A 26,541-nucleotide genomic window follows, 5' to 3' on the forward strand; every position below is an offset into this window, starting at 1 on the left:
GACAATAAAGCTGTCATAGCTGCAAGCTAGATTGTTGTGTCATTTCGTAGAGAGCTGGATAATTCACATCCTAGAGAGCAGGTGGCAATTTGGCTCAAGCACTGCTCTAAATACTTGGAAGGCATCTAAGAAGCACCTTAAAATCTTGAAGACTTGGGATTCCACTCCCACCTCTGCTGCAGCCTTAGGTGCAAGTTACAATCTTGTAGTGTTACTTTGCCATTTCTAAAATGGAAATAAAACTGATTCAACACACAGGATTGTTGTGAAGGCAACACACAAAGTTTGTAGAGCATTTTAGACACTTAGTACTCTAGTTGTATGTCATTGTTCCTTCTACTTGATGGGAATAAAAAAGAGGGGCATCCGTAGAAGAGGTCTCCTCACATATGTAGAAAATGTTGGCTTTGGATTTTTAAAAAGAAAAGAGGGGAGGGTGTCAACAGGTCAGTGAGAACTGAGCATGCTCAGTGGCCTGCATGTGCCATGAAATGTTGAGAGCAGTTCAGCAACAGTTGAAGAAGAGAGAGAGGAAAATAGCCAGAAAAAGGAAATGTGAGGGGAGGGAGGGAGGAACTAGCCTGTTCAAATCCCAGCCAGTTTGTAGAATGACTGAATAACAATAGAAACCATGGTATTGTTATATAAATTATTAAAACACTGAATAAACAGTGTCCCAGCATTACTATTTTTCAAACGTATATATTTATTGTTGCAATGAATAAAAAGTGAATTCATTTAAAAACATTCTTGTGTACTGACTTCATAACAGTTTTCTGTATTTTCTCAATTAATGGAGCCTAACATTACAACAATTAGCATGGGAGGGGGCCCAAAAAATTGAGGTTTGAAAGGAATGCTCATGCTCTTAAAGGTTGAGAACCCCTGCTGTAGACAAGACTGAGCTAGATGGACTGATGATCTGACCCAGTATAAGGCGATTTCCTGTGTTCATTTGTAGAAAGAAGGTGATGGTAAAAAGAGAGGGGAAATAATATTAGATACTGGATAAACTTATACCCTGTGAATGAATAGAATACAAAAGCAGTATGCAGCTAATCAAATCAGCCTACTATTGATCCCTCTTCAGTCAGTTGCAGAAAAAATGTAATTCAAAGGAAATGCTGGAACCAAATGTATGTTTTCTTGATGGTCAAGATTCCTTCCCTGAGACAACTACCTTCTTTAGAGGCTAATGATCTTCTCTGTTAGGCTCACATGGCTTTCTCCAGTCTCCTTTGGTGGGACAGCGTCTCCACCTCTTTCATGAAACGAAGGCATAATTCATCCTGCCATGGTAATGCCACACACTGAACTGCCACAGGGAGCCCCACAGCACCTTTCACAGCCTGCAAGAGATGTTCAAAGAGCAGAGTTACTGGGAATGCTTAGGCTCTGGGTCTCAAACTTTCTAGAGTGATGCACAGGCCTGTTTCCTCTGAAGTAAATCCCACTGACTTCAGTAGGGCTTACTTCCAAGTAAGCATGCATAATAAGGCAGAAAACTTACAGTCACAGACTTCACCCTCTGAAGACAAGCTGAGGTCAATCATCAAGCTTTGCCCATCTATCAAACGGTAGACTCCTGATCTCTCTCTCTCTCTCTCTCTCTCTCTCTCTCTCTCTCTCTCTCTCTCTCTCTCTCTCTCTGCTGCCTTGGGGGCTATTGGCCAAAAGACATTTTTAAAAAGCTGCTATTGTGTGTCTGCATGGACAGGGAACATCAGGACAGCTCTCTGACATTGAACTGTAGTCAATGTTCAGGGTAAGTTGGGCTGTTAGCCAAATAATTCACCAGTGCTGCTATCCCCTGTCTTTTGCTTAAAGATGGATTCAGACAACCATTTGTGCCCTGATGGTCACTTAATATGCAATGAACAAGTTTTAAGGATTGCATTATTTGCCTAAAAATGTTGTAATTTGACCCCCCTTCCTGTTACAAATTGAACACAGTCCTGAATGTTGCCGCTGTTAGACCTGCAACTCTTGTCTCAAGTCTCCTGTCATAAACTCTTCCTTCCTTAAAGAAAGAGGACAGAAGCAGTCAGTTGGGATCAGAGAGATGTTGCTATGATTCTCTATTTCTCATGTACAGTATTTCACCTAAAGTTGAAACAATTTTGCATCAAAACATTATACAGTCGTACCTCGGATCCCAAACGCCTTGGGAGTCGAACATTCCGGCTCCCACACAATAAAAAACTGGAAGTGATTGTTCTGGTTTTCGAATGTTCTTTTGGAAGCTGAATGTCCACTGGGGCTTCCACAGCTTCCAGTTGGCTGCAGGAGCTTCCTGCAGCCAATCAGAAGCCGTGCTTTGGAAGTCAAACATTTCGGAAGTCAAACGGACTTCCAGAACGTATTCTGTTCAACTTCCAAGGTACGACTGTATAATGAATGTCCTTTTGCAATTGTTCCTTCTCCAAATATCCTCTGGGTATATACATTTGCTGTTTGGCATCATCATCTGACAGCCAATGATTGTGCAGTAGTAATAAACGTGTGGCAGTATTTCACAGGTGACATGCAGTACTAGACAGTATTTGAAAGCGACATGTAGCAGTCACCATTTAACAACCGAGGTCCAAACAACATTAACCTTAAATGCATGGCCACCCCAAATCCACATCTCCTGTAACTGTTTAGTTGCAGCATATGTGGGGAATGTCATCATCATGCTCAGTGTTTCTCCATTTCCATTCCACATCATTGGATGTTGCTTGTGAGGGATATGAAAAAGCTGAACATGATGATGGCATTGCATCATTCATGCCCTTACAGCAGTTAGTATTGGACAGTTTTGATAGATGACTTGCAATAGTATTTATTTAGTAAATTTATATGTTATATCATCTTAACACATTTATGCAATAGACAATTTCAGGTGTTGATGTCAAAGTTCAATTCTGAAATCAAATGCCACATTGTGGGATCATACAGTTTGACATAAAAATCCAAGTTTTGAAAGCCACTGAACTTGAAATGTTCAGCTCAGACATCGCTTAAATCCAAACCCCTGTGTTGCAATACAGAATAATCTCCTCAAATACAGCCACAACATGTGGCTAATGAATATAGTAAATGTGTTATTACTAGTAGTAGAATGTCATCCAAAATTTACAATTCATCAACTTCAAAATAATATATATATCAGTCCATAACCAAGAAGTAGTCAATGTATTTGAACCGCTTAAATCCAGACAGACCTCTTTCAGTCTCTTATCCCAGGGGTCACCAAAGTGTCCTTGGTGCTGTCCCAGCTCCTCTTCATCAGTCTCTGTAACGGTAGTGACTGGCACAACTCCCGCAGGAAAGTTCAAAAGATTGTACAGCATGGTATATGAGATGGCAGCTGGGGGGAAAGAATACGCAGAAGAAGTGGTCTGATGGAATCCAAGAAGTAACGACACATACACAAAGAGAAAACTATCCCGGACCTACAGCCTGAAGTGGTAACAGGTTAGCCACATTAGTGAAAACGAGGCCCAGTTTACAGACCCATCCCAGAAAATCAGGAATAGCTGCACTACCTCAGTGCCTCTATTTCTCTATTTGGCTTATAATGGAGAATGGCAAAAACAAATTCTGGGCCTTACTGCAAGTCCAGTCCTATTTCAGAACGGTCCTATTTCTTGACAGATATTCAATAATCTTCATAATTATTTTTTTAAAAAGTGATTGAAATATACATACTCTGTGAATAATGAGGCTTACCCAATAGTTTTGAGGGATATCTAAGATTAAAGGCAGGTCCCAGAACTGGACAGAGGACAACATCAAGCTTGCTTTTCTTCCACTGGTCAACAAACTTTTTACGATAAGCCTGAATGTGCAGTGCAAGAGCAAGTTAGAGTTTAGGTGAGCAGTTAGAAAGAGTCTGGAAACTGCATGGGTTGTTATCTGTTGAGAACAATACTGCCAGCATAATCCACCTTATTTCAAGTGACATTTCTCCAATGCATAGATATATCCATTAAGCTGCATACAATATCTCTATTGAAAGTGAATTAGTTTGCGTGCAGCTGTAAGAGGGAGGTGTCTGTAAGAGTCTCTCAGGTACCTTGGGCCTTGGTCATTTAAATTTTTACAGGTCATATTCCCTCCCCAACCCGCTGGGTTGCTAAAGTGCAAATTTAAACCCTGATTAGATGACAAAACTAGTATGTAGGGCTGTGAACCAGATTTGACTGATTTCTGAACCTATTTGGCCCAATTTGCATCCTGTCCAAATTGGGTTGAAGCAGGTGCAAAATACTACCAGTCTGATTGGCTTGTAACAAATTGATTTGTAGAGATGTGTATAGATAGATCTGTAATAGTAGTAATAATAATTTATTTATACCCCGCCCATCTGGCTGGGTTTCCTCAGCCACTCTGACCGGCTTCCAACAAAATATTAAAATACAATTGTCTGTTAAACATTTAAAACATGTAGCTCAAAACAGTCTCTCAGAAAGCCAGACAGAGTGTCTCCCAAGTGTTGCAATTGTTAATTACAACAACATATAAGGAGAACACAGAGGTGCCAACTTCTCTGGAGGATTGAGAGGACCAGCTTGCCAGGTGGCAAATGAGTGGGACCCCTTCCTCAACTCAGTGTCAGAAGACAAAGCCAGTGTCTGAAGTAGAGCTTTAGGGTTGGCTATGATGTGACCTAGGGGAAGAAAGGTTGCAGGCTGGAAAAGGCAGCAAGCTGAAGGCTGATTTCTGTTTGAATCCAAGGCTGCAGCTATGAGAGGCCCTTTGGGGTGTTAGTGCTGTGAACCCTCCACTGTAGGCTCTAGTTGTATATATGTGAAACTAAACCATATATCATAAAGACACCCTCTTCTCCACTGTGCCGCATTCCTAAAGGAATGGGTAAGCACACCTGGAGCCCCTGGAATCTTGAACTGCATTAAGATTGGGGAAGCATGCAATAATATATTCACAGAGATATGGGCACTACTCTTAAAACTGGTTGCAACCCTTGGAGTGAAATTCATATAGCACAGTTTCTGTATTAAAACTGATTTCTCAGCCCAGATTAAGCTTTGCTTTTTATTTGTCCTCCCACCACCACCACACACACAAAAATGTTACCATCACTTTGTCATTCAGCTCCCACAGACAATTCACAGACCTGAAACATGCAAGACATAATAAACAGCTGATAATATTAAAATGACAGAAGACTGTCACTGCAAGATCATAAACATGAGCAAGACCATAAGTACCTAAGACAAGACAAGTTTGAGGCTGACCAAGACATCCTTATTGTACAGATTATCATTATCCCACATTCTAGAGCATCAAAGTTGTATTTAACAGAATGAATGCCTTTTATTTTCAGACCTCACATCCAGCTCCACAGGGTTCCTGATTTTCACAGTGTTATCTGGCAATGTTCATTCCTGGAGTACCACAAGAAAGTGCTGCTGAATCAGAAATCATACTAGCTCAAGGTTGAACAATATTGATAAGATTTTGAGTTAACTACAGCAGCAGGAAATCTAGCTCAGAAGGAGGTTGGTGAAATCAACCTCCACGCCCCCCATCTTATGTAAGGCACCATCCCTTACATCTTGCGCAGGCCTCATTTATGTATGCTTGTCAGAATCTATTGCACCTCTTACCTTACTCCACACAGTGCATTGAGATGGCTGGCCAGTCTTGGAAACTAGAATGTAAACAAAACTGGATCCATTAGGACTAGTAGATTTCCCCCCTTCATATATATATATGAATATATATATATATATATATATATATATATATATATATATATATATATATATTTTGTTGGGGGGGAATCCCAAAAATAATATCTCTAATCTTGGAAACTGATGACATTATAAATCTTTCTTTCTAGATCAACTTTACTATATGCAAATATACTAGCCAGAGGTTAGTCTTGCTCATGGGCCATTGCAGTCCCGTCTACCAGCTCTACAGATTTCTATAGGCTATCTGACTCCAACAGCAGGTCTACCACCTCCTAAACTAAGCATGATGGAGGATAGAACTAGTGGTATCTGGCCTGGGATGAACAAACCAGGTGTCCACCTGGACTTCCCTTCATTTCAAAACTGAAGTTGGAACAGAGTCTTAACAGCCAGTTACTTGGTAGATCTGCTATTCTTATTTCTGTCCCAGCTGCTAAATGCTTCATTCCTTCTGTGTACTAGATTGACAAATCTGCTATCTTTCTTTTCTTGTGCCTACCATCAGAACCTCTGTCCCTCTAGTTTTACAATATTTCCCACCCCTCAATACCACCATGTCCTGAACTATAGTGATAAGAGTTGGCACGGTGATTGTCCCAGATAATAATGGAAGAAATTAATTATTTATTGTTAATAATAATTTAATTATTAATACAAAATTTATTTACAAAAATAAATAACCACCTAAAAGTGAATAACCTCCTAAAGCAGGCCTTTGGCCCTCCAGATGTTGCTGAACCACAACTCCCATCATTCCTAGCTATTGACCATGGTTGCTAAGGGTGATGGGAATTGTAGGTCAGCAACAACTGGTGGGCTAAAGTTTCCTCACTCCCAATCTAAGTAAAATGGTCAGGCCCTACAATATCTCAGAATACATCAACTCTAAATAGCTTCTGTGGTACCTCTAGTGGAAGAAATGCACATAAATGACACACCCATTGTAGCTCATTTCTCATTTTACACACAACATTTTATAATAAGAACATTTTTCAAAAATGTTGTTCTTAAACTTCTCTCTGGAGCAGCAGCAGCAGCACGAGATTAGTAATATAAATGAAACCTAAAGAGGTCCAAGTCTCACCCAGGGCTTGACAAACTTGGCCAAAACTTTCCTCACGAATTTTGGGATTCTAAGATGAGCCACTTGGGGTTTCAAGCATGGGTCGACTATATCTCTTTCACTGGAAGGCAACATAGGAGGACGGTGAGATAGGGCAATCCAGTTCTCTTTTACACAGAAAACATTGATTTCTCACAAAAATGTACTACAGCATGATGATGATGATGATGATGATGATGATGAAAATAATAATAATAATAATAATAATAATAATAATAATAATAATAATATATTTATACCCTGCCCACTCTGGATGCCTCCCAAAAGAATGTTAAAAACACGATAAAGCATCAAACATTAAAAACTTCCCTAAACAGGGCTGCCTTCAGATGTCTTCTAAAAGTCAGATAGCTGTTTGATTAACATACAAAATTTGCTCTCCTGGGATGTGGTGACTACAGCTATTCAGTTAGATGGCTTTAAAGGGGGGGTTAGACAGATTCATGGAGGACTGGACTACCAAGTTGCTACTAGTCCAGATGGTTAAATGCAACTTCTACATCCAGAGACAAAATACAACTTGCTGAGGAACAGTGGAAGTGGGATATCACCCTCATGTTCTTCATTTGGGGTACCCAGAGGCATTTGGCCGGTTCCTATGAAAACAGAATGCTGGGCTCAATGACCCTTTAATCTGTTCTGACAGGATATTTCAAGGAAGTTTACCATGCTAAGAATGCAGTATTAATTGGCAAGTCCCTTACCACAGTACTGTTGAACAGTGAACTAATTTGACTCCTTCAGAGTTTGACTCTGAAGGTTGAGACGTACTATGTGGCAGGAAGTGACATCATTGGCTGCTCCATCCTCAGGCAGCAAAATGTCTTGAACCAGCCATGCTTTGAATACCTGGACAGCATTATTTGATTAGGGTTCTTGTCCTCCTCTTTGCTCTTCTCTTGTAGTGTCTTTTAAGAGTCACGGTTACTTACAACATAGCCAACAGTGTTGAGCCTCCATCAGCAAAAAGGCCTTTGATGTAAAGTTCATCTATGGCATAGTCCACTGAAGGTGGGGTGAAGGGAACGAGCTGCAAAAAAAGGGTTGGTCACTGAGCAAGTATCAGGTGCCAATTCATTGACTCAAAGTCTTCTTTCACAAGCACATCCCAACTTTCTGCTCCAGACAGAGGTCAAGATCTTTCCCCATCTGCTGCTTGTCTGCTCGGAATGCAGACACATGCACAGAACATCTTTCCTTCCCAAGACATACAAGATACAGGAGCCTATGAGCCAAATTTGTAGTGTGCAGTCCACCTCCACCACCTTCCCCTGCCACTAAGGGTGCAGCATCATAGAGCAGTAGAAGACTATGCATGGTGTGAAGAAAGTGGCAGAGAAAAGTGTTTCTTCCTCTCTCCTAAGTCTAGAACCCATGTGTGTCCAATGAAGCTGAATGTTGGAAGATTCAGGATGGACAAAGGAAAGTACTTATTTCGCACAGGGCATATTTAAACTATGGAATTCTCTTCCACAGGAGGCAGTGTTGGCCACCATCTTGGATTAGACAAATTCATGGATAATAAGGCTATGAATGGCAACCAGCCACAATTTCTCCCTATGTTCTCCCTCCACTGTCGAGGCAGTGTGCTTCTGAATACTGGTTTCTGGGAGTTGCAAGTGGGGAGGGTGTTCTTGTGCTTGGGTCCTGCATGTGGGCTTCCTATAAGCAACTGGTTAGCCCCTGTGAGAACAGGATGATGACTTGGTTGGAGGACTGCACTGCAAGATTCAGAGAAGTGCAAATTTCAAGGATGGCTGTGTTTCAGTTCATGTATTGCTGCAGAATTAGCTAAGTCCACCTATAAATAAATGCAAACTGAATTCATTCCTTAGGGTGACAATGCATTACATTAAATGTCTTCTATTTCTTTTGGTCTTTCTTTCTCAATTAGCTATCCAAGTATGTGTGTAGTTAGGACCGGTACTGTAGAGAGCCAGGAGGGAATTAATTACCTCTGAAACGCTATTTACCCAATAAAACTGTATTCTGCAGGCTGAGAATTCTGTCCTCAGCGTTTAACAATAGCCATTTATAGACTGCTTCCAGAACTGGATTGAATGTGCTGTGTAAGTAGAGCCAACCATCTTACAATTAACTTTCTTTGTACTTGGCAAAGGGCTTGTATAAATGCAAAGGGCAACAGTCCCAAAGGTACACACCGTATGGCCAGCATCTTGGAGAAGCTTCTTGGTTTCATGCACAGCCCGCCTCATACAGGGAGGGAGCAAAAAATAGCCATCAGTGTCATAATAGCCAATCCGAAGTGGCGTGGAACTAGAGTATACCTAGGAGAGAAGAGAGAGAACCTTCAGGTAATATCATCAATGGATAGATAGATTCGGAATCAATTTGTGGAAATCAGAATTGGTGGGAGGGGGGAATTGCTTCCGTACTGTGCATTGAACTGGATATCTCAAAGATCACAGAGCTGCTACCAAAACCAGCAGTCACATAAACAGTTAAACTAGAGCACTAGAGTAGAGTGTTGGTTTGGGATTGGGGAGATTCAGAATAGTCATGACGCCATGAAGCTTATTGGGTTATCATGGGCTAATCACCATTTTTCAGCCCAGGGATGGGGAACCCTTTTCATCCTAATGTCACATTTCCTTCTGGGGAATCTGCCAAGGACCACATAACAATGGTGTACAGAGCCAGAGTCAAAAGTGGGAGGAGCAACTAATGTGAACAGCAATGTCTGTACACAGTAGAGTAGTTTCTACAAACACTCACATACCTCTCTCTATGCTTTATCCCAACAAGCAATAAGTATTCTCAGAGTTCAAGGACACAAAAACCAAACCCTTAATTGTTATCAGGAACTGAAAGTTAAAGCAGAACATATCCTTCAAATTGAAAGGTAATATATAATATTGCTTGGGCTTGCTTAACACTCATGGGCAAAGCTCCATTATTTGTTCAATGTATGAAAGAGCAGGATAATAATGCTATATTACAGAGCTGTTTACTTTCAGTGTATGGAGAAGTTTTGGAGCAAAAGAGAAAAGTGGGGAATCAGGTTAATGCAGAATGAGTAAAATTAATAGTAGGTGTCAGGGAACTGCCATCTGAGACGCAGGAGGTGAAAGGGCTCACGGAGGGTGAGAGAGACCATTCAGCTGAGGAGGGAACCAGCAGGGGGAGAAGTGGAGTTCCAAGGGAAAGTGAGTCGGAGGGAGGGCTCAGAGACACTTCAAGCGAGAACAGTGGGGAGGTCTCAGGACCTCCTGTAGGGACACCCACTCCTCGCCGGAAACTGTCACGCCGAGAGTCCAGAAGACGCGTTTCCGTTAAGGAGCTTTTATGCTGGAAGAAGTTCCGTAAACGCCCACTGTCCGATTCAACGAGCGACTGATGGAGCCATGCTTAAGGAGCTCCGTCACAGACAGAGGTTTGTGGACTTAGCCAAACTCTGAGGGACTAGGATTTTACGCACAAGCAGCTCACCATCCCATCACAGTAGGGAAAGGGGGAGACAGTTCCTTAGGCAACTCTCTACAATGACTCTGGCAATGGCTACCAAATTCAGGAGCAGTGTCTACAGCTACAGGAGCAATGGGGTTCTCTAAAATATCATCCAAAACATTTCCACGCACTGAACAATTCACAATGTACCTCTTCATTGAAAAACACAGGTGGAACGAAGGGATCCAGCTGGAACATGTCATCACATAAGAGAGCCTTCATGCACAGAGCTAGACTTTCCACATCCCTTGCCATTGGGCCCACTGTTCCTGGAACTTCAATTGAAAAGAGAAGGCACATCGAAAAGAGAAGGCACAACTCATATGATATGGGGTTGTCAGATATGGAATGATGACAATCTAACAGAACAACAGAAGTGCATTCTAATCCCTAAACATTTTTTTTTAAGTTTGCATTTTTTAAAGGCAAAGGGTGAATGAATGAGTGAACATACAACTGCACCAAATAAATGGGTGAAGAACCCAACTGAAGTATGGTGGTGAGAGAAAGTGAGAGCAGGTTCCGCTTTTAACTTGCTAGTCAAAAACAATATAAGTTTCAAGCTGGAATGATACCTGGGGCCAGACACTGTTTAATTTTTACCCAACATACATCACTTGGAGGAGATCATATCCTCACCCCACCAATGTGATTGAAAGGTGTCTTTCAACTACATATTCAACCACAGCACCCACCCAATAACCATCTGCCATAGCACATATATGCACTTTTTGCATTCAATCAAAAGTGATCCTTCAGATCTTTCTGAATTTGGATAGAAAAGGAAGAGGTCCTTTACCTGTGAGTATTCCATCAATGGGGCCCCTTACTCCTAAATTGCTGTAGAACAGAGAAATGTCAGAACATGCAGCTGGGAAAAATGTAAATCTGATACATGGACAATTCTGCTGCCACCAGAACTACTGCCAGCTTCTTGGAGGATGGCCACCCAAACAACACATTATGTTCCTTGCATGCTCAGACTGGCTACTTTTGTTGAAAGAAAAGCATTTGTGGAGCCCTAAGCCATATCAAGGCCCTGCCTTGGTTTCCTGTCGAAAATCGCCCCCCAGCTATTTGCCCCAAAGGTGCTATTTACCAGACATGAAAGCAATGCCATAAACCAACTTTCCCCATGCTGGTGCCTTCCAGATGTTTTGGACTATAAATAACTCTCACGACCTAATGAAACCATCCGAGGTTTTATTCTGTGGTTAGTTGTGACAAGAAAGATACAAGAATAATAATGAAACAGAACCTAACCTCTTCAATGAGGGGGAAAAATGAAATCAGTTCACTATCGCTGAATCAGATAGATTTCCCCAATTATTAATTGAATTTTTATCCTGCCCTTCCTTCTGAAAGAAAGGATATACACAATAATTTATCAGAAGAAGTTTTCTTAGCAGTAAATTTATGCAAATAATGGAAAATTGTCTTTATGTAGGCTGCTGAGTCAATTAGTTCACACTCAGATAGGCGAAATCAATGTCCATTTGCCAAGCTTCCCCAGCAGCATAAATGGGTTGCTGCCCTGGGTGTGTGTTTAGTTTTTAAATATATCTGCTGGGTTGTTGTTGTTGTTGCACTTTTAACTGGTTTTAAGCTTTTTTAAATTGTGCATCACCTTGAGATGCTTGTGTGTAAGGTGATTAATAATAATGAACAACAACAACAATTATACTATAAGCTGAACTATGCACAGTAAATATTTTTAAAAGGGAAAGGATTTGTGGGATTTGAGAGAGGCTGGCATGTCTGATGAGTATTGCAATCAGCATAATATTCACATGCATTTGCTATGCTAAAACCACACCAGATAGAAATGGGAGTAATTTTATGGCTTTAAACCATGCTTAACCAGGATTCCTGGCTTAGCATGGCATCCGAATCAGGGATAATTATGTGTTTTGCTTACACAAACAACAACAGATAAGCCAAAACACACCTTAGCTTAACATCAAAGTTTGTTTGGAAGGAAAAATCCTATAACCCCCCAGTGTGGACATAACACACCTTATTAAGTCAGATATTATGTTGCAAACTGTCTAAAGATTTTGTGAATATAGCCATGTATACTGTTAGTCCTGCTATTGTTTAATGTAATCAATATAATTTGTGGGAATGGGAGAAGGATGAGTGACGTTTTGGAAAGATGGTTCTGCAAGGTTACCAGAATCAGGAAAAGCAAGTTCCAATGTCTAATAGTGATAAAGAAGAGATTGTTTAACATTAGATTAAAGGAAAGCCACATTCATTGGGAAATAAGGCTGCACATGCCAATTTGCTTAGACCCTCAGAGCACCAGGATGAGAACAGAGATTATGATCTTTGAGTTATGTAGCCAGAAAAGGCTTTGCATTTAGAAGGGGGTCTGAAAGATGCAAGGATCTTGCAATCTCAAAAACTTTCCATGTCAATCTTGCAACACAGATCATATCTACAATTAAGACTGCACCACATAATCAAAAGACTGAGTTGATGGTATAAGAGTTGTGGCATCAGAACAATCTTCGAGTGAAGATCACTGCAACTGCCCAAGAAAGGTTCACCATGGTCCAGCTCCACCAACTCTTGAAGCATCATCAGTTCACAGTAAATATTAACTATGGTTTACCACGCTTTTTAAACTGTGCCATCAAGCAGATCACTCCCCTAAGAAGTTCAAGAGCTACTCAGGAAGTCATTCATCATCTTTCCCAACAAGGTCTCCAATATTTATATTATGAGGGAGAATTTTCATGCTTCGTAGCAACGAATGCCTTTCATTTGCACAGTAGGCGATATTATCAGTACATACCTCAGTCTGCCTGCTGTTGGCTTCAGCCCACAAAGACCACAGAAGCTAGAGGGTAGACGGATACTTCCACCCAAATCTGATCCAAATCCCAAGATGGACCCTCCTGCAGCTATTAGGGCACCTTCCCCTCCAGATGATCCACCAGGGCCTCTCTTATGATCACAAGGATTCACCGTCTGGCCAAAAGTAGAGTTGCTGCAGTCATAGCTACAAGACGGTAGAAATACAGCAGTTACCCATTTGTTTGTTAGAAGGCAATCAATGCACTTGCTAAAAATAGATGCCTGTTGAACTCACAATGGAACTGCAGATAAGTAGCATACAAAATACTATCACCCTGTATTGAACATGTGCCATCAACCAGACTATAATGGGCTGAAAACAGAGGGCAGGTACAAGCAGCCATATCTTGGCAACAAGTTTAGGCAGGCCCGCCCACTGACAAGGCAGGGTGAGGCACTCACCTTGAGCTGCAGAAGCCTCAAACGGTGAAATAGGATATACCACCCTTGAATTTAGGCAATTTTTTTAATGCCCAAGCAACAGAACTGTGGTACTGGCCATATTCGAAAGAGCAAAAATACTCATAATACTAATTTAGCCTGGAATTTCCAAGAATGCATTCCATTGTAGAGCTACATTTCAAAATAGGCTACCAGGGCTGTTACCCAGGTGCTAGAATGGTTGACAGATCCAAATAACGGCAGACTTCTGTATTTGCAAAAATAGTGGAATGGCCATTATAGGTTGTATTCAACTAACTTTTACTGTGAAGAGGAGACACATGGAAATTAAGGAACCTAAATTAGTCATGGTCATTAATCTCAATGGGTCTACTCTGAGTAAAAATTAGTTAAATGCAACCCATGTGTCTTTCTTCGCTAGAGGCCTCAGTGCAACCTGATACCTGACTAGCACTCAATGCAGCTTCATCTGAATGTCTGTTGCCCTGCTGCATCTTAAGATCCTTCAACCCAGATCCCTCTCACCTATGCTAGATACAGAGCCAAAGGCTTGTCCCTGTTTTACATCACCACCACCACCATCATCATCATCATTAGTTTATTTATTTAATTTCTATACTGCCCTATACCTGAAGGTCTCAGGGCAGTTCACATAAAATAACAAATACATAAAATCAAAACAAAAGCAACAACCCAATTTAAAAAACCCCAAACATTGTTACTATCTACACTCTTTGTGTCAAAGATGACTGCAAACTCCTGGAGGAACAAAATAAACACAGATTTGCCATCTGAAAAGATGGTCACATTACACTTGGTGGCCAAAACCAAATCATTGGCATTGTCCAACACTTCCTCCAGCTTGCCAATCTTCTCTTTCTCCTTTAAAAAGCTACCATTTCCAGAAGTCTTCCCGCTGCTCACCACCCAGAACAGGCAGCACTGTGGGACTTTCTAGGGAACAATGGGAGTTGATGATGTTCCATCACTCTTGGAGGGAATTGAATGGCCAGCCTGGGTGCCCACAGTGTTCACATGGTACATATCAACCTATCTCATACCCATCACTGGTAATGAATAATGTGCCTCAGGATCTGACATTTTGAGTCAGTGAAAAACTTTTACATGTATGATTTCATTTTGTTAAAAAGTCAGAGTGAATTGATTCAGTACACAAGGTTGACTTGCACCAGTACACAAAAAAAGCATATGCAACTTACTTCAATAAGGATTGTGGGACATTGGTGATTACAAATGGATTTGCTCCCTGTCTTTTTAGCACCTCGACCAGCACACTGTCCTCTTCTGCCAAGGCACCAAGTGACTGGACCAAGCCACATGTTGATAAATGACCCTAGAAGCAAAGGAGCTTGTTAAATGCCTGGGTGGTTGTGGCTGTTTTTCAAACTATTAGAGAAACAGTTCTAAAACAAAACTCTGAACTAGCTCTGTATTTTGATAACTATCCAACACCATAACCTGCTTACGGGCATTTTCTGCTAGGTATTCTAACAAAGAATTCTGTGCAACTTGAAAGCATTCTTAATAATAACACACTTTGCACTGCCATCTCAGTATACGCTGCAATATCAAATAGCTGGACGGTCAACAGTTTTATGTTCTGCTCTGTTTTGAAGTTCTAACCATAATCTTACAAAGCTTTCTTATATGAATCCCAGATTTGCTGCCCTAGGCGTTTAGTAGTCCTACTTTGGTCCATCTGCACCCAACTCTAGATAACCATTGTGACTCAGAGAAATGGAATCACCTTATATGCAATGTGGTCCTTGATGCTGACAGGCACACCATACAGCAAGCCCCTTTCCTTCTGTTTCTTCAGCTCCTGGAGATGTTGCTCACATTCTGGAATAAAATGGCGCACGCAGTTCACCTCCTGGTGAACTGCTAAAGCCTTTTCAGTGAAAAGCAAGGGAAACATGGTGGAGAATGAATTAGTAATAGATATGTGTCCCTTTGATACAGTGTTTTGCATTCTTCAAATATCTAAATCCAAATGAACTTCTCTGCTACGTCAACCCTAAGCAAAACTAGGAGTGCAGGGGAAGCCAGACATTCCAACCAAGATACCTTTGGCGGGGATGGGGACACAGTGTGCCTGTGGCCACACAAAAGCTTACTAGCCTGGAAGAAGCAATAGATTCTTACAAATGAGCTACTGCATACTCTGATTCTACAAGAATGTATCCAACAACAGATTACCACTATTAATATTAAAATACTGAATCCTACACAGGACCAGCTCTACCATTAGGCAGAGTGAGGCAGCAGCCTTGGGCAGCAGATGCCAGAAGGTGGGGAGTGACACCAAGGATTCAAAACAGAGCTGGGTATGTCATGTGGCCTGCCTCATTCACTCTAAGCTACCTTGCAGCCTTTAGTAATAGTGGGAAAAGCTGTCCCGTGAGTGGTGTAACTAAGGTTCAGCTGCCGGTCCAGTTAGCTTCTGTATATGAAATTTGAGAGGGAAGAGGAAAGTGCCGTTCTTTCCTCAACCTCAGACAGCAAAGTGTCTTGGACTGGCCCTGATCATACTCTTGTTGCTCCCACAACCCCCAACTTACTGAAGAGTAATGGATCTTAACTGTGGGAAATCCAGAGAGGGAGAGAGAGAGTAAGTGATAACGATCTGGCAAAACTATGCTTTAGACCTGAAAGTGCAGACTGAGACACCCAAGAGCCCAAGACCTAAACAAGTATTCCTAATTGTAAGAGGTGGTGTTGGGAATTTCAACTAAATTAGGAAAAACAAGTTTGTGCAAATTTACTGAAATAATCCTGATTGCATAGTGCAGGGCTATGTCCAAATATTTTGGCTACTGTGACTATGGACATTTTTGTCCTAGAGGGACCAATTAAATAAACTATGTATTGATTTATCTGAAATATTTCTATACTGCCAAATACATTTCAAAGTATCAAGATGGTGAAGAACACAACGTATCATTCTTCTCACCTTTTCCATGTAAGTGTAAAGGACGCTTTCTGGAGACAAGGACCCTTCCTTCAGCTTCTCCACTAGCTCTGCCAGAGGCAGAGAAAGGACATGAGCGGCTTGTACCCCAGGATTCTGTGGAGACAGCATACCACATGGCAATTCTCATGGACTATGTGGAGAGGGGATGGGGAGCTGAGCCCTGGGGCCTCTCTATCCAGCCCTCAGAACTCACCTCCTCCTTAGGCCACACCCCTCTCCCAAGGCCACACCCCTCACTGGCACTGAGCAGCAGTCTCCTCAAGTTATCTTGCATGGCACTCATCTGTGCTTGAACTTTGACAATGACTTCTGCATGCATGCCTGGATAAAGACTGGAGAGATGTCGGGGGAGTGGGGTATATACACTTTTGATGTTTTGCATAGCTGGAGTGCAACCTACTGTTAAAAAGGCAGGAATCATATCCCTTGCTTTGTCTGCTCCCCAACTGCTTCTCCCAGCCTACCTTGGGCATGTTGTCTCTGGGAGGTTGCCCATAGGGCAGTGTTTCGCAACCTTTTTCTGACGGTGGCCCCCTTCCAACCTTTCGTCCCCTGTCCTACCAGTAGAAAGGTAACTATTTTGTTTCTAAACAGAACATGTTTTATTTAAATTTTTTAATAATTATATAACTTATATAATTTCACCTGTGGCCCCCTTGGGATATCCTGGGGGGCAGTGCCAGATTTACGTATAAGCTAAACAAGCTATAGCTTAGCGCCCCACTCTCTTGGAGGGTCCCCCAAAAAATTTAAGGGAAAAAAACTGGATGTACATTTCCAAAATATAAGATAAAAAACAAATAAAATAAAACATGTATACAGCAACAGTGCTTTATGTTGTGTAGGCTCCTATGATGTAAGTAATGGGCCCCGCCTGCTCGCCAAAATATCACTGGTTTGCTCATTTCTATATCAAGGGTGCCTACATTCTGCATGGACTGGTTGCATGGCAACATGTGCAAATGGCTTCAGATACCTATTAGGACCATAAATTACAATACAGTGGTACCTCGGGTTAAGTACTTAATTCGTTCCGGAGGTCCATACTTAACCTGAAACTGTTCTTAACCTGAAGCACCACTTTAGCTAATGGGGCCTCCTTCTGCTGCCGCACCACCGGAGCACGATTTCTGTTCTCATCCTGAAGCAAAGTTCTTACCCTGAAGCACTATTTCTGGGTTAGCGGTGTGTGTAACCTGAAGCGTATTGTCAGGGAACTGCCATCTGAGACGCAGGAGGTGAAAGGGCTCACGGAGGGTGAGAGAGACCATTCAGCTGAGGAGGGAACCAGCAGGGGGAGAAGTGGAGTTCCAAGGGAAAGTGAGTCGGAGGGAGGGCTCAGAGACACTTCAAGCGAGAACAGTGGGGAGGTTTCAGGACCTCCTATAGGGACACCCACTCCTCGCCGGAAACTGTCACGCCGAGAGTCCAGAAGACGCGTTTCCGTTAAGGAGCTTTTATGCTGGAAGAAGTTCCGTAAACGCCCACTGTCCGATTCAACGAGCGACTGATGGAGCCATGCTTAAGGAGCTCCGTCACAGACAGAGGTTTGTGGACTTAGCCAAACTCTGAGGGACTAGGATTTTACGCACAAGCAGCTCACCATCCCATCACAGCAATCGGACAGTCCCTGAAAGCAGCTTGTGCAGAGAGGCATCATGAGCAACCCAGCCGGAGCCGGGGGAGCAGGAGGAGCTGGAGAGGGTCCAAGCCTGGAAGAAAGGTACAGGGTGTTGGAAGTCCAGCTAGCACTGCAAACGGCGAGGCTAGAGGAAAGGAGGGCGCAGGATGCAGAAAAGGCAAAAGGCGCTACACTAGCAAGAAAGATGCCAGGATTGGTGCAGAAGTTTGGGGGGGACCCCAGGAACTACCAAGCCTTTAGGACAGAGATGCAGTATGCTCTCGAACTGCAGTTTAATGACTTTCCCGACGAGGCATCGCGAGTGGCGTTTGTGATTGGCCATCTCGAAGGGGGGGCGAGAGACTGGGTTAGACCCCTGATGGCAGGGAATAGTGAAATGCTGAAGGACACGAGGAAGTTTTTTCGCGCCATGGATTTGATGTTTTCCAGCGAGATTGAACAGGGACTGGTGCGCAGACAATTGATGGCTTGCAAACAGGGTAGCCGATCGGTTCGTGAGTACTGGACTGAGTTTACAATGTTGATACATAAATTGGGATGGGACCTATCGGCGGAACCCATTCAAATGCTCTTTGAAGAGGGGCTTTCTTCGGCGGTGAAAGACGAACTTTCCCGGGCGCCCAGGGCGGAGTCTATGGACCAGCTGACCAAATCAGCGCTGACCATTGGAGCGCGCCAGGAGGCAAGAGCCTTGGAGAAGCGGGAGGGGAAAGGAGAGCGTTGGAGGGATTTCCGCATTCCAGAGATTCCAGAGCCAAGTTTCCCGCCAGGAGAGCCGATGGAAGTTGGAACAGCGCGCGCGCGCGCAGTTTCAAATCCCAGTGAAGGGAGGAAGAAGGAGGGAAAGAGCGCCAAGAAATGTTATCTCTGCCAGCAGCCAGGTCACTTTGCCAGAGTCTGCCCACAAAGAAAGGAATGGCAAGGGATGGCGGGAGCTGTTGGGGGGAAGGAGGAGGGAGTCCAGGAGCCAGTAAAAGCCAACGCCTGGCTGCCACCGTCAGGGCACTGCAGCCAGGCCAAGGAGCAGTAAAAGTGCCCACTCCGGAACCTCCAAGACCAGCCCTAGTAATAGAGGTGTTGCTAGAGCTGGCAAACGGATACCCACTAAAGACAAAGGCGCTGTTGGACTCAGGCAGCTCCTGTAATTTTATGAGTAAGGAGTTTGCAGCTGAACACCAGATACAGATACTCCCTTTAAGCAACCCCCTGCAGGTGACCACTATCGATGGGAGGGAGCTGTTGGGAGGAGAAGTTAGCCTACAGACCGTCCCAATGGTTATGAGGGTGGCCAGGCACACCGAAAGGATAGCGTTCAATGTGGCCACCCTGGGAGGGGCTCCCGTCATTTTGGGAATGAGCTGGCTAGCGTTGCATGACCCGCTAGTGGGCTGGCATCAGAGAGTGGTCTCCTTTGGGTCAGCACATTGCCTGGAACACTGCAGAGAAGGAAAGGTGCCAGAAGGGGCAAAAGCCTTTCTAGCAGGGACGGAAGTGGCGGACAAAGGGAAGGTGCCCAAACAATACGCTGACCTGAGCAAGGTCTTCAGCGAAAGGGAAGCAGATAAACTACCACCGCATAGAGACTTTGACTGCCAAATTAACCTGGTCCCTGGGGCCCAGCTCCCCGTGGGCAAGCTGTACGCCATGTCAGACAGGGAAATGCAGGAGTTAAGGGAGTTTATTGATAAAAACCTGAAGAGGGGCTTCATCAGAGAGTCCAGAGCGGTGGGGGGGAGCCCAGTGTTTTTTGTGGACAAAAAAAACACGGATAAACCCAGGCTTGTAGTGGACTACCGGCGGCTAAATGCCGTGTCAGAACCAGTGACTTTCCCCATGCCCAGGATTGATGACATTTTGACCAGGGTGAGGAAGGGAAAGATATTCACGAAACTGGACCTGAGAGGGGCATACAACCTGATACGAATAAGGAAAGGGGATGAATGGAAAACCACCATGTTCACCCCTTTGGGGGCTTTTGAATATTTAGTTATGCCATTCGGATTGCAATCAGGCTCCGCCTGTTTTCAATCGCTCATGAACCATGTCCTGGGACCTTTGCTCTACAAGAATTGCGTGGCCTTCCTCGATGACGTGCTGATATATTCAGAGAATGAGGAGCAGCATGTAAAGGATGTCAGGGAAGTGCTGAGCCAGCTGCAAGCAAACCAGCTGTGGGTGAAATTGGAGAAGTGTCAGTTTCACACCAAGGAGGTGGAATTCCTGGGGTACCGCTTATCAGACAAGGGATTAGCCATGGATCCAGGCAAGGTCCAGGCGGTGCTGGAATGGAAGACACCGAAAACGAAAAAGGATGTGCAAAGGTTCTTAGGGTTTGGGAACTTTTACCGTAAATTCATCAAGAACTTTGCCCACTTAACGGCTCCCATCACGGACTGTCTAAGCAGCAAGAAGAAATTCGTTTGGACGGCGGAGGCGGAGCAAGCATTTGAGGAATTGAAAAGGGCATTCGCTTCGGAAGAACAGCTCCTGCATGTGGATTTACAAAAACCCATGAGAGTGGAAACTGATGCCTCAGACCGGGCGGTGGGGGCGGTGCTGCTTCAGCCAGGGAGCAATAAGTCGGAATGGAGACCATGTGCCTTCTTTTCGCGTAAGCTGAACAAATCCGAGAGGAACTACACCGTATATGACCGAGAACTACTCGCCATTCATGAAGCGTTCCGGAGATGGAGACATTTACTAATTGGCGCACAGCATAAGGTGCAAGTGTGTACGGACCACAAGAATTTGGAGTATTGGAGAACGGCACGAGTGCTCAACCAACGACAAGTGAGGTGGGCCCAGGAGTTCTCCAAATTCCATTTTGAAATTTGCTATGTGCCAGGTCCAGAAAACATCAGAGCGGACGCTCTCTCACGCAAACCTGAATATTTGGAGGGGGAGGGAGCGCCTGAAGAGAGACATATTATCCCAGAGGACCACTGGGTGTGTGGGGCGGCCTGGGTGGGGCAAAGGGAACTGGTAGAGGGAACGGTAAATGATGAATACGCCCAGGATAAGCTCAGAGGTTTAAGGAGAGAGGGAGAAGACCCCGGAGGTTTTGAAGAAAGAAACGGGGCATTGTATTACAAAGGGGCACTATATATACCCGAAGGGGAATTGAGGGGGAGAGTACTCAAACAGCTGCACGACAACCCCACAGCGGGGCATTTTGGGCAACACAAGACCATGTGGTTGGTGACCAGGGAGTTTTGGTGGCCCAAGGTGAGGGAGGATGTACGGGAGTATGTGAGAAGGTGTGACCAATGCCAGAGAGCCAAAGGAGAAAGGCGGGCGCCAGCGGGGTTATTAGAACCGTTACCTACACCAGAACGACCGTGGGAGGCGGTATCAATAGATTTTATGACTGATCTGCCTAAATCCCAGGGGAAAACCGCCATACTAGTCGTAGTAGACCTGTTAACTAAGATGGGTCACTTTGTAGCTTGCTCACATGCAGTCACGGCGGAAGAGACAGCGAAATTGTTTGTAGAACATATTTTTAGGCTGCATGGCGCCCCCTTGAGGGTGGTCTCCGACAGAGGGAAACAGTTCACGTCCAGATTCTGGAGGAAACTTATGAGCTTGTTGCACGTAGAGGTCAACTTTTCGACTGCCAGACACCCTGAGACCAATGGGCAGGCGGAGAGGGCAAATGGTATCCTCCAACAATACCTGAGGTGTTATGTCAATGACAGAGAGAACGATTGGGTCGAAAGGTTGGCGCTAGCGGAATTTGCTTACAATAATGCAGAGAATGTGTCCACCGGGATGAGCCCCTTTTTGGCTAATTATGGGTGCCACCCCAGGGCGTTTCCAGGGGGAGGAGGGGAGAGATGGAGTGTCCCGGCCGCTGAACATTTTGTAGAAGAAATGGAAGCGATCCATCGTCAACTCCAACTCAACTTAGAAAGGGCCAAAGAAGAATATAAGAGGCAGGCAGACAAGAGCAGAAGGGAAGGTGAAACCATTAGGGTGGGGAGTCAGGTCTGGCTATCAACCCAAGGGTTGCCGTTCAAGGGGGGTTGCAAGAAATTGAGACCCAAAAGATTGGGACCATTTGAGGTCATCCAACAGGTCAACCCAGTGGCTTTCAGACTCCGGTTACCGAGCCACATGAAACTGCACCCAGTATTCCACAGGTCATTACTGTCACCATATAGGGGGGAAGGTGAAGGGGTATCCACACGGGGGCCAGCCATAGAAGAAAGGGAAAGCAGCAACCATGTGGCGGAAATCATCGACTCCAGGTGGAAGGGTAATCAGGTGGAGTATTTGGTCGCGTGGGAAGGGGAACCGGAGTCGGAAAACACCTGGGTGACGGCAGAGGAGGTCCGTGACGAGATCTTGATCGAAACGTTCCACCAAAGGTTCCCCAGGAAACCTCAGCCAGTAGCGAGGTTCCGGAGGGAGTACTTTGGCACCACCGACGATGAGGAGGAACTGGAAGGATTCAGGGAATCGGAGCTGGAAGAAGGAACAGACTCCGATGAGGAGGAGTACTTGGAAACCGGAAACAGCAACAGGTGGAGGGAAGTGTTCGAAACTTCGGAAGATGAGGGAGGTTCCTTCAGGGGTTTTGCTCCCTCGCCTCCCGCAGAGGAGGGGAGGGAAGGGGGTGAAGGGGGCCCTGGAGGGGAGGTGGATGTCAGGGAACTGCCATCTGAGACGCAGGAGGTGAAAGGGCTCACGGAGGGTGAGAGAGACCATTCAGCTGAGGAGGGAACCAGCAGGGGGAGAAGTGGAGTTCCAAGGGAAAGTGAGTCGGAGGGAGGGCTCAGAGACACTTCAAGCGAGAACAGTGGGGAGGTTTCAGGACCTCCTATAGGGACACCCACTCCTCGCCGGAAACTGTCACGCCGAGAGTCCAGAAGACGCGTTTCCGTTAAGGAGCTTTTATGCTGGAAGAAGTTCCGTAAACGCCCACTGTCCGATTCAACGAGCGACTGATGGAGCCATGCTTAAGGAGCTCCGTCACAGACAGAGGTTTGTGGACTTAGCCAAACTCTGAGGGACTAGGATTTTACGCACAAGCAGCTCACCATCCCATCACACGTATGTAACCCGAGGTACCACTGTATAGCATATATTCAACACAAAAAACACTGACAATTTGTTGTTGACAAAGGACAGCTGGACCAGTAGCTATGGGCCTCATCAAACTTAAATCCGGCCCTGCTGGGGGGTCCCAAGGGGCCATATCCCTGCCCCACCCCAGTTGAGAAACACTGCTGTAGGGAATGAAGTCTTTGGGCTAATAAGAGTTGCCCACTCCTTCTGTAGAGTTTTGTTAATGTCAAACATTTACCAGACTTTCTATTTCAGTTGTTCCCAGACAACATCAATCCGAATCTGATCATACTAAAAATGTGATTGTTCACTGAAATTCTTTTCTTTGTCAAACAATTATTCCAACCTGTGTCACTATAACAGAAGTCTACGGTGGGAATATCACACACATATCCAAGAGATGTATACCTGCTGTTTAAACTCCTGAACAACTTTTTCCATTTGACCCAAGCCATGGTCTCTCTTTCTTCTTGCCTCTTGTATTTGTTTTTTGATCCTGTTCTGGCCCATCCATCTGAATGCCAAGAAAGCTGCAGCTGTGCTGCTGGTCAGAGCAAGGACAATGTGAATGTCAATCTTAATCTGAGGCCATGACTGCTTCAACCATTCGTGGATCATAGTGGAAGCACTCTGCAACTTTCTAGAGTCAGATCAGCAGACAGTATTTGTGGGGTTCTGAAAAGACAGCACAAAAATAACGTGAAGGCCAAATAATTCCATCAAGCTACTCTATATGCACTGTTCTCCACTAGCTGCAGTTAATTTCATATGTCCCGAAATGCACAGGAACACATTTACAGCCTTCACCTCAAGCGAATGCTGACAATGAACTTGGAGAGCAGGACTGGCCCAAGACATTTTCCTCCCTGAGGCAAAGGACAATATGACACCCACCCCCCACAATTCCATGTACAGAAGCCAACTGCACCAGCAGTCAAACCCTATAGTTCTTTCAGTAGAGCATGAGACTTTCAACCTCAGGGGTCGTAGGCTTAAGCCCTATGATGGGCAATTCTATGATTCAAAATTGATGATGGCACAGTGGCGGACTTTGGGTTTTGAAACACCCATCCTGCCTCTCACCTTCTGTTCTAAGTCATTGCTGAAGCACCCCTGTGGTGCACTCTTGGCTCGGCTCTCAGTGTGGGTGAAACAGTCACCCTCCCCTAAACCATAGCTGTCAACCTTCCCCCTTTTTGCGGGAAATTCCCTTATTCCAGCCCCGTTTCCCGCTGCTATCCCAGATTGTTAGATATCCCATAGACTGTCCCTGGGACAGGTGAGGCTGCTGATCCCTTATTTTCAAATCTGAAAGTTGACAGCTATGCCCTAAACCTGCCTCTGGATGGAGCTGAATCCTCCTTTGCACCTGAGACAGCAAGCAGGATTAGATGGCTCAGGACAAGCCATGTGGCAACAGAAGGAAATGGCTGGGGAATTCAAGAATGGCTGCAGGCTTCCGCTGCCCCGCTAGCCTCTGCTGCTGACGGACACCTCACTTTGCCTAATGCCCTACTTGGAAGTATCAACTTCAGGTGTGATTCTGTGTGGCTGAATGCAACAATAAGCAAGTTTCTTCCTTCTTCCCACCTCTCTATCCCTCTTGCCTCAAACACACACATTATAAGCATATTTCATATGCTCAACCTATGCTATTTAGGTGAAATGTAATGAATTTTTAAAAAACATTTTCAAAATAAGCAATTTTAAAAATAAAAGGAAATGCCTCATTTGGGTTAGAGTTCCACATAGTGATAGGGGGAAACATGTTTTTCTACATTTTAAGTAGATAGATAAGGATGGAGACAGTTTAACTCTCCTCTGGAGGCCCTCTGGAAAGATTCTCTGATAGCCTTTTCAGTAACTCATGCCTCCTTTCAGTGGAACAAGCTAAGGACTCTGAATACAGAGTGCTTGGCATGGTCCTACAATTTCACTGCCCTGTACCTACCAATTATAAAGTGGACACAACTAAGGCAGGCTCACCAAATACATACAGAATTAGGTGCTTTCTCCTCAGTGAAATATTATGGAGTTAATTACTACATGTGCCGATTTAATAAAAACAGGATTTTAATGCATTTAAAAATTAAATAAACCTAGCTTTCCTCCCTGGATAGTGCAAAGTTGAGGACCCTGTGGCCCTCCCGATGTTGCTGGGCTGCAACGCCCACCATACCATTCTGAGGCTGATGGGAGTTGGAGACCAACAACATGTGGAAGACTGCAGGGTCCCTATCCTGGAATAGTGAAGTCATCCAGTTTCTACCTCCTGCCTAGCTCTGGACATATATGGGCAGAGTTGGACATACATACATACATACATTGTCAGCATCCTATGCACACACAGAGAGAAAGATCCCAGCATGTGCACATTGAAAGAAACAGCACAACAACCTTGGTCAAGCATCTGCTATGCATGCAGTAGATTCAACATTAAATCTTTAGCATTTCCAGATTGGTTCTAAAATCCCAGAGAGTCACTGCCAATCAATATACTGGACCAATGATCTGACTCAGTATAAGGGAGTTTCCTATGGACTCCTGGAGACACTGCACTACCTTCCTTCTTCCTCCGACTCTACCCTCCCTTTTCCTTGCATAAATGTGTATCAAGTAGATGCGTTTTCCAGACTCTTGCCCAAATGCACAACCACATAAGTCAAATTCTTAAATCTCACTTTGTCTTTCTCACACTCTCTAATTTTCTTCCCTTACAAAAAAGCCACACTTACCTTCTCCTCTAATCTCCTTCTCTTTTCTTGAGGCTAAGGAATTGCCCAAGCTGTTCAGCATTCGGAGTGGGTGGCTCCAGGGAATGCAGCCAATGGGGTAGGGGTTCAGCAAGTGATCTTTTTCCTTCTCCAGGAAGCACTACATGTGTGTTTGTTTCAATCAACTCTTATAGCAGAAATCCAGTAATTTGATTCATGAGGAATTACAGTGCAAGGTTCTTGTTGTTTGACACAGGCTCAGAATAGTTCTGGGGCTGCTCACATAGTACAGACTTCCAGCCTACAGGATCACCATTTCTAACAACATCGTAAGGTAGGGGGAATTCAACGGCTGAAGCTTTCCCAGTTCAGAGATGCAGTAAGAGGGAAACAACCATATGCTGCATTTCTGCCTGCTGACGGGGGGACAGGAGGGACGGGACCAGGCCTTAATAGCCTACTATTCCCCAAAGCAGGAATTAGCCCTTGCAGTGTATGTCAGGAGTGTTGTTTTTTTTAAAGGAACTCTGATTTGATCTGTTATATATTAAGAATCCATT

General features: G+C 44.3%; 1 protein-coding gene across 1 annotated transcript; it reads right to left on the reverse strand.

Moving 5' to 3' along the window:
* Positions 1–686: 686 nt before the first annotated feature.
* Positions 687–26,401, reverse strand: LOC128415821 (vitamin D3 hydroxylase-associated protein-like). Its single transcript, XM_053392534.1, has 16 exons — positions 26,003–26,401; positions 23,676–23,942; positions 16,535–16,648; positions 15,329–15,472; positions 14,781–14,914; positions 13,097–13,303; positions 11,096–11,136; positions 10,447–10,571; positions 8,991–9,116; positions 7,761–7,858; positions 6,790–6,889; positions 5,616–5,659; positions 5,083–5,122; positions 3,715–3,823; positions 3,207–3,352; positions 687–1,349 (listed from the first exon to the last, which is right to left on the reverse strand). The coding sequence occupies exons 2-16, from the start codon at positions 23,883–23,885 to the stop codon at positions 1,215–1,217; spliced, it is 1,773 nt and encodes a 590-aa protein (XP_053248509.1). The 5' UTR covers positions 23,886–23,942; positions 26,003–26,401; the 3' UTR covers positions 687–1,214.
* Positions 26,402–26,541: the final 140 nt, after the last annotated feature.

The sequence above is a fragment of the Podarcis raffonei genome, chromosome 6 (assembly GCF_027172205.1).
Source record: "Podarcis raffonei isolate rPodRaf1 chromosome 6, rPodRaf1.pri, whole genome shotgun sequence".
Taxonomy (NCBI): Eukaryota; Metazoa; Chordata; class Lepidosauria; order Squamata; family Lacertidae; genus Podarcis; species Podarcis raffonei.

Coding starts and splice junctions, on each gene's coding strand:
- LOC128415821 (XM_053392534.1), bottom strand. CDS start 23,885: ATGATCCACGAATGGTTGAAGCAGTCATGGCCTCAGATTAAGATTGAC. Junction 14,915..15,328: donor AGGACCACATTGCATATAAG/GTGATTCCATTT, acceptor CTTTGCTTCTAG/GGTCATTTATCAACATGTGG. Junction 13,304..14,780: donor GTCCCACAATCCTTATTGAA/GTAAGTTGCATA, acceptor ACCGTCTTGTAG/CTATGACTGCAGCAACTCTA.